Here is a 12,249-nt window from a genome sequence, read left to right as displayed (position 1 = left end):
AACACAGTTTTATACCAGTTCTACTTCTGCAGTGGAGTGAAGTCATTTTAAAGCCAATGTCCAGACATGTTATTTTAATGTGGCTTCCTGACTATGGCTCCAGTGTCACTAGTAAAGCCAATTATTTGTATTGTGCTGTGATTTCTATCTCTGAGATCTTTGGTAAATACCAGTCGACTAGTCCATGGTCAGGATCACAGTGGGCATTGCAAACATTTTACCTATTATTGCTCAGATTGCTCAGATTGAATTGTGCTTAAAAATAAAATAATATAATTAAAAAAAAATGATACACACAGGTCTAGAAATATTTGCACATAATTTTATTTATTTATTTATTTTTTGCTAAAATGCCATCCAACATGTCAAATGAATAAACTCTATCGCAACTACAGATTCAGTATAGTTCCTTTAACTAAAACTGCTAAGAAACATACAGTATAACCCCATCCCCTATTAGAACAGCATAACAACAAAAACACACGTTCAGCTGACAGCCACCATGTTCCAGCAAATTATTCCACAGAAAGGAGCAGTGACTCTCCTGAAACATAAGCTGGCAGCAGTAAAGTCCTCAAACACATGTAACATTGGCATAAAAATAAAGCTACAAGAAAAATAATCGCAATGTTTAGAGTTTTCAGAATCATGATGGTCTGTAATCACCCATCTCATGAAGGGTAAACATGTACAGTATATACAATTGTATGTTTGTGTGTTTAATGAAGACATAAGATCACGATTGTGTTTTATCAGCCTGTTGATATTTTTGTGACCTTGGTTAAGATCAGATTACATTTCATCAGAAAACCAGAAAACACCAGAAAACAGTAAATTTAACTTTTTGTTTACATCAGCTTGTCTGAAAATCACAGAATCGGACAGTTCTCCGCCCAATTCTTCCTGTCCCTGGCACGCTTTGGAATCCATTTGACCCATTTAGGTTCCAACTTTAGATTTGTTGAAACACATGGATCCACCTCACAAAGAGTAGTGATCAGAGCTGAACTGGCTTCAGGGCCTTTTTTTCGCACCATGTCGACTAGCTCTCGTGCTTTATCTGATCTGTTCCCTATTCCAGATATATGCTCCACTTCACCATCAGTTAACACCTGACGCTCCAGAAGTCCGTCCAGCAAGCTACGGAGAACAGGTTCAGACACGTTGTTAACAAACTTTGTCCGGAGAGTTTTCAGTTTTTCTTCTGCTGCGACACTTGGGGGCACTGCTGAATCATAGTCTGCAAGATGAACAAGACAAGTCGTTGTGTAACTTTGTTTGTGATGTTGATTTATTGCTGGTTGCTTTTGAAAACCAACCATTGGTTTCCAGTTCCCTCTCTCACTCTTTTGTAGCTCAGACAAACCTTAAAAATATAAAGTAGCTATAGATCAACAGTGATTTCAATACACTGCACTTTTACTGCAGCCTCCTTCAGATGTTTGTTTCTAGTTTGGTGCATTTCTCTTAGGGCGCTGTTCAGGGCATATTGGTTGTCTTCCAGTAAAGGGGTTGATAGTTTGATTTCAAGCTCCTCCTGTCATACATCCTTTTGTGACTGTTTGTGTAAATGGGGGAATGAGGATCAAATGTTTCTGTCCACCTCTGAATTCATCCGACTGCTACAATCACGAGTTATCATGTTTCCCAGATGAGCTTTTATGATTTGGATCATAAGCAGATCCTATGCTCCTTCACACTATAGTCTTTGCATGCAATAATGTGAAAGAAATGCAGTAGAGTCATAAATATACTGATAACATACATTTAGAAAAATAAACTCTTTATATTTGTATGTATGTATGATGTAATGTAAAGTGTATTTTGATATATGTCCTACACATATGTAAGAGTTCTATTCTGTTCCATCACACCTCTCACAGTGGTTTATAAATGTCAAAAAAAGAAAAAAAAAATTAAACAAAATAACTTTGCTAAGCCTCCAGATCTCAAACACATCCTGTTTATCACTACAATCAGTGAAAAAATGGGATTTAGAATTTGATGGACTGTATGAGGAGAAGTGATTATTCTCCTTATTTTCTAACAGTAACTCTTATCTAGTGTCATATGGAGTGATGCTCAATACGTTACCATTCAGGTCAATTTCGCATTCCCAGATTTCATTATTAGTTTCGTCTCGCACTGATAAAGTCACTTCTCCTTTTTCTGTAGGCAGACGGACCTGAAAGCTTGGATGGTAATTCGGTCCAAACTCCAAGAAAAACTTTGCTTTCTGAAAACCAGTAACATAGTGTTAGTATCCTTCAGTGTCCTAAGTTAACTAGAGGTAAGCAACAATAGTTTTAGAAATCTTGCATATTGCAACAGCTCTACAACTTTCATTTGAAATGCTCACCTTCGGCTGTATTTTAGAGGATTTTTCACATTCAACACTATAGTGGTGACCTTTGATGAGCTCACATGTGGAAGGGACCTGGATGTACTTTGAACCTTGATGTTGTGCTGTGACCTGGTGAGAAAGCAAAGTATGAGCCAGACGGCATGCCACACAAATGACCAGGAGTATCACAACACTCCCTAGACTCAGGATCTTCCCAGCGCCTCCTTGACCACCTCCATTGTTCAAATTAATCAGTTGATCAAAAGACCTGAAACTTCACATTTCAGGATGTATGTAAGTTTAGTTTAAAGTATTCTGTAAGTTGACTTTAAAAACTAGCAAAGCTTTGTCAAACATCTGATAGAGGTGAGATGCATCCTCACCTCTCACACAGTGACAATCTGTGGCTATCCAACTGGTTTTTGTATGTGTATCACATATGAATGTTTGAACTGAAAGTTGTAACATTTTAAAAATCTTTACCTCTTCCAGTGGGACGTTTTTTGGCAGGAGAAACACATTGAGGTTTTGCTTGTCTGTATTTGTGTTTTGTGGAAGAAACAGCAAAACCTGACTGCTGACTGGTTTCAACAGTTTTTTTAAAGCATTCCAGACCAGTCCAAAGGAGGAGAGATGAGGGACGTCAACAACCACATGAGTATCTGTGATCTCGATCGGCTTGAGGAAGCTCACATCCTCACCATTGATGTGCATGACTGACAGTTCTCCAGACTCCAGAGCTGTGAAAACACAAAGACGCTCAATATCTGCATTACTGATAACAGTCTCACCACAGTGTTATTGCTCTTAATTTTAGTCATGGAAGAATTGACAGGTGTCCGGGTCAAACACATTTGCCAGTGCTGGACTGGGAATCTAAAAAAGTCTCACATAAAGACAATGAAACCAAAAAAGGCAAAAAAAAAGGACAAAAAATGGAAATACATCAGACACAGAGAAAACTGGCAGTAATATTGTGGCAGTAATGACCTGTGCAGCCTGTAGGGGGCGTCACTAGAACTATAGAGTTTTATCATCACTCTAAGAAAGTTCTCCACTCACAAAGACCAGTAATTTCTTACCCTCCTCTGGTTCACAGTGTGGGAGGTGGAGCTGAGAGACAGCATTCTCTGGACACTTGATCTCAAACAGCGGCCCTGCAGGTTTCTTGTCAGCTTTTTTGAGGAGCTTCTTGTCCCACTTGACAGCTTCATACTTCAACTCTGCCTTCTGAGACATGTCAAACATCAGTCCAGTGGACTTACACTGGAACTCACCCGCTCCAGGACAGTTATAACTGTGGGACACAGAAGGGCTGAATGACTACAACCAGTCTGGTGAGGCCTGAGATGAATGTTTTAGACTTCACTTCATTCATATTGACAGACATGAGGAAAAATGAGCAAAATATACTAAACAACTTGAGATATGTATTTTAGAAATCAAGTAGTCGAGTTGAAAAATGTAAGATACATACCAAAGCACACAACAAACCAAGACAGTGCTTAATTTATCTGTGTTGCTGCTGCTGTTGCTGCAGTCATTGGCTTTGATATTATTTAGATTACAATCTACACTAAACTTTGTGAATAGAGAGATGTAAAGGTTACCAACAGTACAACGTTTTTTAAACTCTTTTATTACCTGTATGAGATTTGTTCAGACTCAGTTTTCCGTTCCGGTGCGAAGCTTTGTGTAGGCTGCAATTCAGAAAAGAATATTGTTATTATTATTTTTATTTGTACTTGAAATAACAATGTGGCTCAAAAAATGGGTGGGTCCAAAAATACTTTTACACAATTCTTTTGTGTACAGATTATATGTAGTTGGAGCCATTTCTACTTTTTGCAGTATTTAAAATATCCTCTTCAATCAAAAATAAAAAGTCAAATTATTATTGTTTTTTTTTTTTTTTTCTTAAAAAGGTGTTTTTTGTTCTTGGTTTTTCATTTGTACTATCTCACAAACACTGCTGAGGCTGGATACCCTTTGTCAGCTCACTCTGTTTATTATTCGTTGTTTGGACTCTGAGTATCTAGACGTGACTTTTGTTAAAAACTCACCCCGAACTGGTGTGTCCGTATCTTACGTGGGTTGTCCTCTAGCCCTACTGTTTTTGTGACAGTGACCTAGATCAGATAAAATAATATAACGCTTTAATGATCCCCAAGGTGGACATTGAGTTTTTGCAGCAGGAAAACAAAAGGCAAAGAGGAATTAGGCAACATGAAAGTTCAGCAAACTCTATAAGAAATAAAGAACAAATCAAATAAGGGATCATTAAGGGCAGTAGAAAAGTAAACTAGCTGATGTGACCTTGTTGATCTGATTGAAGAAGGAAGTCTTGAAAATTTGTAGAGCAAAAGGAGGGGATATCAGACAGGAAATTAAACGACAAAATAATGGAGTATGAACACCTCCTTGTTGAAGTTCATCTGTACACAACTTGTGTGTGCTGTGAACTGTAATCTGTGAATCAGTTTCTTTAATGAGGACTTGATACTTGATGTTGTGTAAGTTCTTAAATCTCTTAAATTGTCAAATTGAAGAACTTTTGTACCTTAAACATTTTCACCACCGTCAAGTCTCCTGTGGTTGCGTCCACGGTGACATTTTCCACTGATGAGAAATGTTTAGTGTTAGAGACTATGAGCAACAGTGAGTCCAACAGCAGAAGCTCAAACTTTCTGTCTCTCAGACATTTGTTTTCTATTGACTGTGTATCAACCTGACAAGTCCACATATTATATCTGTTGTCTGTATATTAGGTTTAGCTCTGTAGGTTACACAACCTCGTTTTTATTTCAGATTTTATCGATGGTAGGTGAACAGGAGACAGTACTTACATATTTTGTTTGAGGTAGATAGAATTACACTCTGATTGGCCCTGTATGAACAAACACAAATACAGCACTTACAAAGTGATTCACATTCAGTTTAAGTATCTTTAGTAAACCAGTCACCAAACTGAATATTAAATAATCTAATTAGGGGGTCAGTAAGGTCACGCTCGATTATCACATCACACATAAGGTCACATTTTATTTTGTCCAATCAGGAAATTGATTTAATTTACATTTAGCCATTTAGCAGACGCTTTTATCCAAAGTGACTTACAAGTGAGGAACAAGGCAAGCAAACATGAATCCTGCTCTAGTGCATGTTGCAAAGAAGTAATTTATTTCACTTACCCAATCACGTTGTCCTAACCCTAATCACCCATCAAATTCAGTGTACTTACTTCAGATTGTCAAGTGCATATTTTGGAGCCTTCACAAGATCATTTAGCTTGTTCACTGCAGAATCTTTCAAGTTGTTGTTCCTCAGGTCCAGTTCTCTCAGATGGGAGGGGTTGGACTTTAGAGCTGAGACCAGAGAATCACAGCTGACGTCTGACAAACTGCAGGAATCCAATCTGAATAAAGAACAATAGAAAATAATAAGTGTTTGTGCCGAAACAGCCAAGTAACAGGTTCGATTAGGCTCAAATTCAGACCTGTCTTTACTGCCGAAGGAAAATCAAAACGTCAAACACTGCGAAGTTAAATTGAATAAAAAGGTAAAGTTTACAGTATCAAGTATGGTAACTGGGCTGACCTCAGAATTTCCAGTGTACAGTTTGAACTCTTCAGACCAGCACAAAGCTTCTTCACTCCTGAATCCTGCAGGTTGTTTCCACTCAGGTCCAGTTCTTTCAGATGGGAGGGCTTGGACTTCAGAGCTGATGCAACAACGTCACAGTGAGTCTCTGAGAGTCCACAGTCAGCAAGTCTGCAATATAATAATTATAATCCGTTATGAAAGCAGTCATATTTTTATTATCAATCATGTATGCATTTTTACCATAAACATCATAATCAGCATCCTAACATGAGCCCTTCAGTATAATTTAACGCATGATTCTCCTCAAACACTGGACCTGGAGTCTTGATGTGAAACTTTCTGTTGGTTTAATCTTGCAGATGACTGATCTGGCACAAAAACCACATGCAAGTATTCAGTAAAGCATTATTCAAATTCAGAATCCATCTCATAAGGATACTAGAGAATAAGCATATGGATAAACAAAAGGTTTTTCTGGAGGAAGTAAATATAAATGTGCTCCAATCCAGAAATGAATAAAACTACTAGTTATGAGTAGTGAACTGTTACCAAGTTCTGAATAAGTTTTTATGGGTTATGTGTGTCAGCAAGTATTCTCAGTTTCCAGCCCCCAGAAATCCCTTGTTACACATCAGCAGTGATGTAAAATGTTCGTGTCAGTACTCACAGAGCTCTTTTGCAGTTCTTTAGTGCTGAAATTAGCCCCTGTCGTCCCTCCTCTGGTGTGTTGTACACCTTTAGGTCAAACCCGTCCAGAACTGTCTCTGACATCTGCAACAAAACAGACTTACGAAGTTAATCTCATCCCCATCAGTTTTAACCTATTAACCTATAAAAGGTGGACACTTAAGTCCATTCTGCTGAGAGAGAAGCTCCTGAAGATGCAGGTTGACTCCTCCACAGCCTCCTAAATTACTGACTGCCTGACAGACAGACCACAGTTTGTACAGCTGCGAGGTTGTGAGTCAGGTGATCAGCACCACAGCGTCCTCTCCTCTCCCCCCTGTACACCTCCGACTTTCAGTACAACTTACTCTCTGGCTGTAGGCCATCAGTGGGATCTGTGTGTCAGTCAGATTGTTCTTTTCCTCTACCAGATTGTTGCGTTGCTTTGTGTGTAGTCCTCCAGCCTTTTCTCCTGTTTTGACTGCCTGACTGATCATGAACCTGTCTTTGACCAGTGGACCTGAACCCAGTTCTTCTAAATCTGTAGGTGTTCTGATTTTGATATTGTGGATTTTTTGGACTGGAAGTTTATTTGGACCTTAGATTGAGAATTATTTGGAGAAACTGACTTTAGTTTTTCTATGTGCATCACACTTATTAGAGGATTTGGTTTTTTAATTATAAAGACTTTAGTTAGATTTTGGGTTTAAGGAGAAGTCTGTAATTAATTTGTTAAACGGGAATCAATGTTTCCTAAGAAAGAGCTGGTTTTTCGTTTAAGGAGCGAGTTGGACTAGTACAGTCAAAGGATCTGGATTAAGCTTGTTACTTTACCCCTAAGGAGAACTTTATTACCTGTGTAATTAGTGCTGTGCTGGTGCCAATTAAAGCTCTTTATCATTATTAAGCAGTTATAATGCTCTACACATTCTCATCTTGTCTCCAGCTCTTTGCTGTCACTTTGTCCACAGTCATCTCCCTCAAACTAACCTGTTATTCCACATATCTCCATCACGCCCTCACCCTTCGTGCTTCCTTGGAACCATGTGTACCTCATAATAACCCCTTAGGAGAGGTTTTGTTTAAACAACGAACCATTCAGAATGAAAGTGTTGAAGAGACTTCAGACAATGTACACATCTTAGTTTCATGTTTTTTCACAACATGCAGTAATTTGATATATAAACCCAGTATTGTTTTACAGTACATGAATTCCATTAGTCCTCAATATTGATTATTGTATTTTTTTGCTGCCTTCTGACTTATTTCACATCACACGCACGTCAGCAGTTTGATAATTTAGTAGTTTGGTGATATTAACTCCCTCTCTGCTAATGGTTGCTTGTTATTTTCCTTAAGCTCTTCAGTCAACTTTAATTAGATGCACTGCGCTGCTTTCGACTCCCTGTTGAAGCATGTCAGTTGATTATATCGCTTCAAGAAATCAAATTACCGTTGTGCAGCCCCCACCATCACCACCAGGCTTTTGATTGTACTGGCACAAAAAGCAGTTTCCCACAGAAAAGTGTGTATGTGAAGATCCTCAGTCATGTGGGTGAAGTTATCTGGATGTTCAGTTGCCATGATTCATTTATATAAATGATATGTCAGAATCTAATAATATAATCACATATTCAATGATAAACCACATTAAAACCATCTGATGGTTTCATCATGACATTTTTCCCATCTGACTCCTGTCCTGGCCGAACTAATGATGAGACTTGATCTTATTTCGTTTTTATTGCTTGCAACATGGAAGAATAAGTATTTTTGTGTTTTCTGTGTGCACCACTGAGCTTTTCTTATGGGAATTGGTAGCACCGCATTTTAGACCAGTTCCCATAATTAATTCATAAAAGCTTCACATTGCTTGTTTGAGTTTTATCCTCAAGAATAAGGAAATGTCGGTGATTCTCTCTAAAGATGCACAAGAAAATTTTAGTCTAAGTGTCCTGTCATGTTTGTCTGAGTCATTTTGAGAGGTTGTATAATTTTATTTATTCTGCCAAACGAACCGCAGTTTCACTTTAGCAGAGAGAGAAAGTGACTGGTGTTAACAAGCCCTAACAATCAAATGCAGTTAAAAAAATATGCGATGTGCCACCTTATCAGGAGATACACAAAAGCAAGTCAATGCTTGCTTGTAATATGCAAAGTCTGCAACTGGAATGATCATCACAACACAGCCAAACGCCTCTAGTGTTTGCCTTCCTAACACCTTCTTCTCTCTCTCTCTTGCTGACTCAGTTTCACATCTGTCTCATGTTATATTTTTCCACATTAAGCCACAGGAACAGTTATTGCTGTATTGCAGTATCCCCCCCTGGTCAACTTGTGGTTCTCCTTATGTTCATATGAATAACACAGAATTTATGGGAATGAGGAGGAAATCTTAATTCAACTTCATTCAGCAATTTTCACACCTGCTTATGATTTGTTGTATTTCTCCTTTGCTTGAAAATTTGGATAAACTTCAAATGATACTAGCGTGTGCATAACTTTAGTTGTGTTCTCATGCTATCTATCAACAGACCACAAAGATCCTCCTTATAGATGTAATTAGCTTACCTTAAAGGTGAGGATATGAAGTCAAAGACGAGGGGAACAGATTTGAAGCATCCGCTGCAAGAATCTGCTCTCTTTGTTCTTCCTGGTTGCTGCCTCTTCAGCTTTATCAGTCAGGGTTAAGGAGGGCAGAAGAAGAACCTCCCCTCCCCTGGCCACCAGTGCACTTCATAACTTTTCATGTAGGGAGCATTGATCACGGGAATAAGAGGAACCCAAAGACGTGCTGGAACAGGAATCCCTATTGTGGGATGTTTACCTTCAGCTTTGATGAATTTCACGTAAAACTTGTGTGTGTCATATTATCTATAATTACTCAGTGTAATCGCATACAGTAAAACAATAAATGTCATCGAAGCAAATAATGTCGCTGATTAATGATGAAATGATGCATGTCAAACTCTGTTACTTGAGAATTATTTCTTTTTTAACATTACACTAAGTGAACTAATGTTTTTCTGTTCTCCACACACACATTTAACACCTTTGCATAAAAGTGTCTGCCTTATGATTGAATACAAATGCTATGAGGAAGTTCTTTTTGAAAGGGAGAGTGTGTTAAGCAGCTCAAACCATCGTTGTGTGGAAAAAAATCTAAGATCTAAGAAATCAAGATTATATATTCTTTTCCTTGTGTTTTCATAGTTACAGTCTATTTTAAATGTGATCTTATTTTATCTAATCTTCATTGATTTTTGTCTCCCATCCAAATGTAAAATTGAAATTTGGCAGCACATGGTGCAAATTTTAAATGTGTCAAATGTTATGGTTAAAATAGTGAGCCGTATTTAACACAGTCATTTCAATGTGATTTAGTGGCTCTGAAAAGCTTCGGTTTCTCCACCACTACTAAATAACACTATTCACTATTATAGAATCAGTAGAAACAACAGGGATTTGTTAGTATGCTGTGGGGTCACGCGCAGCCTGTTGGAACAAAGCCACCTGCTCATAATCAGATTACCCAGAATCACCCAGTCAGTTCACAGGAAACGGCTAAACTGCAGAATATGAACAATTACTAACCTGACTCACTGTAAAAACATTCTGAGCACAACTGCAGACTACGCATAAAGCATCTTAGGTGAGACAGGTGGTGAAATCTAACTATAGAAATGTCTGATGGAGAGAACAGAGTTGTGATCAATCCTGCAACAGTACAAACAAAGCAGTTTAACATAGTAGAGAGAGACTGAGTGAGTGAGCGAGTGAAAGGCGCAACAAGCCCAAATAATTAAATGTGGTTGTGGGAAAACAAAAAACACTTTACACACATCACACTTTAACACTTTTATTGTATAGAAAAACAAGTCCATGCTCGCTTATAATATGCAAACTTGGCAACTGTGATGATCATTTCAACATTCCTGTCTCTCTCTCTCTCTCTCTCTCTCTCTGGATGAACCTGTATGGCACTGGGATGTCCATGGCATGTTGCTTTCTCATGCAATCTAGCAACAGAACATGAAGAACCTCCACATACAGGAAAGTATTCACTTATTCCAAAATGGATTCAATTCATTATTTTCCTCAAAATTCTACAACAAATGTCCCATAATGTCAAAGTGAAAGATGTTTAAAAAAAAAAATTTATTAAAAAAAAAAAAAAAAATCCTATGTACGTCATTATTCACAGTCTTTGATCAATTACAGCCTCGCGTCTTTTTGAGTATAATGCTACAGACTTGGCAGGTTAAATGAAAAATGTGTCCGTGCACAGTCATGTTCAGATCTGAACTTGAACCAGAGATGTTTAATCTGGTTCAAGTCTGGGTTCTGCCTGGACCACTCAAGGACATTCAGAGTTGTCCCATAGCAACTCCTTTGTTATCTTGGCTGTGTGCTTAGGGTCGTTTTCCCGTTGAAAGTCTGTAACAGGTTTTCGTCAAGGATGCTGCATTCATCTTTTCCTTGATCTTAACTAGTTTCTCAGTTCCTGCCGCTTAAAACCTTCTCCACAACATGGTCCTGCCACCAACGTGGTTCACTGTGTGGATGGTATTAGCCAGGAGAGGAGTAGCACCTGGTTTCATCCAGACATGGTTCTTGTCATCCAGGCCAAGGAGCGCAATCTTTGTTTAACCAGAATAGAAATTCTTGTATGTCATGTCTGACAGCCTTTTGGCAAACTCCAAAACAACTAGATCAACTATGCACATATTGATAAATAACTCTTTTCTATTTTATATGGAGTTAAGCATTTTCATTGTGCTACCTTGTGTGTGGCTACATGTCATTGTGGAGAGCATCATAAACCCTTGGAATCCATCATGCAAAAAAAAAAAAAAAATTGCTGCAGCAACCTCTAGACTGCAAAAGGTGATACTCCAACTGCAAAGGTATGACTTCACCATTCGTCACAGACCGACCAAGGAAATACCTGTTGCTATCCCATTCAGAGGAAGGAGGCAGACTTGGTGAAAGCACTGACATTCAAGTGCACATGTTATACAGGAGCTTATCTGTGAGTGATAAAGGCTCCTGAAAATCACTTCAGAGACTTAAAGGCACTCAGCTCACCACACTGAAATACATACAGGAGGAGAAAGAACAGCTCCATCCTGTCAATCTTAACACAATGTTATGAAAATGTGACAGAACTGGAAACCATCAGTTGTCATACAGCTGCACTGCAAGATCATACACATCTGGACGGCTAAAAGACAAGACTGTAGACATCATGTACTTGACACTAAAGAAGCTCAAAGACAAACATAATGATGCTGAACACAGTGCACAGTCCAGAGGAAAGCCCTCATAAAGTCCCTTACAGAACCAGATGTGGATGCAAGGTCAAGCTGAGGACTGTCATAGACTGATAACTGTTACTGTTAAATAATATAAAGAAAAAAAAGACTACTATATTTGTTATAAATTGATTTATTAATCAATGTGAGTTGTTCGGTACATACAGTCTTCTATAATATAGTTGTTATTAACAGATTACCATCCAATACTTCAGCATGTTTGTTTTGATATCCAGTTATTTATGGTTAGTACGCTGTCAGGGCAAAAAATAAAGTTGTTAAACACAGCATGTCGTTGTCAAACCAAGTGGATTTCCAGAA

The 12,249-nt window shown here is 38.3% G+C and overlaps 1 protein-coding gene across 1 annotated transcript; it reads right to left on the bottom strand.

The window, feature by feature from the left end:
- Positions 1–308: 308 nt before the first annotated feature.
- Positions 309–9,270, bottom strand: LOC113163536 (NACHT, LRR and PYD domains-containing protein 1-like). The gene is made up of 13 exons (XM_026362275.1): positions 9,185–9,270; positions 6,615–6,718; positions 5,942–6,115; positions 5,586–5,759; positions 5,191–5,231; positions 4,905–4,963; positions 4,408–4,473; positions 3,989–4,044; positions 3,427–3,641; positions 2,828–3,084; positions 2,360–2,473; positions 2,095–2,236; positions 309–1,240 (listed from the first exon to the last, which is right to left on the bottom strand). The coding sequence occupies exons 2-13, from the start codon at positions 6,716–6,718 to the stop codon at positions 870–872; spliced, it is 1,773 nt and encodes a 590-aa protein (XP_026218060.1). The 5' UTR covers positions 9,185–9,270; the 3' UTR covers positions 309–869.
- Between the last annotated feature and the right edge of the window lie 2,979 nt (positions 9,271–12,249).

Source organism: Anabas testudineus, chromosome 2 (genome assembly GCF_900324465.2).
Source record: "Anabas testudineus chromosome 2, fAnaTes1.2, whole genome shotgun sequence".
Taxonomy (NCBI): Eukaryota; Metazoa; Chordata; class Actinopteri; order Anabantiformes; family Anabantidae; genus Anabas; species Anabas testudineus.
The sequence above is the reverse complement of the archived record's forward strand: the minus strand, read 5'-3'. Positions and strand labels throughout refer to the sequence as shown.

Bases quoted from the DNA above. Each gene is read 5' to 3' on its own strand.
- LOC113163536 (XM_026362275.1), bottom strand. From the start codon at position 6,718: ATGTCAGAGACAGTTCTGGACGGGTTTGACCTAAAGGTGTACAACACA. The intron at 4,474-4,904 runs GTACAAAAGTTC...TATCTGATCTAG, and splicing joins CGGTGGTGAAAATGTTTAAG to GTCACTGTCACAAAAACAGT. The intron at 4,045-4,407 runs GTGAGTTTTTAA...TCTGAATTGCAG, and splicing joins TACGGACACACCAGTTCGGG to CCTACACAAAGCTTCGCACC.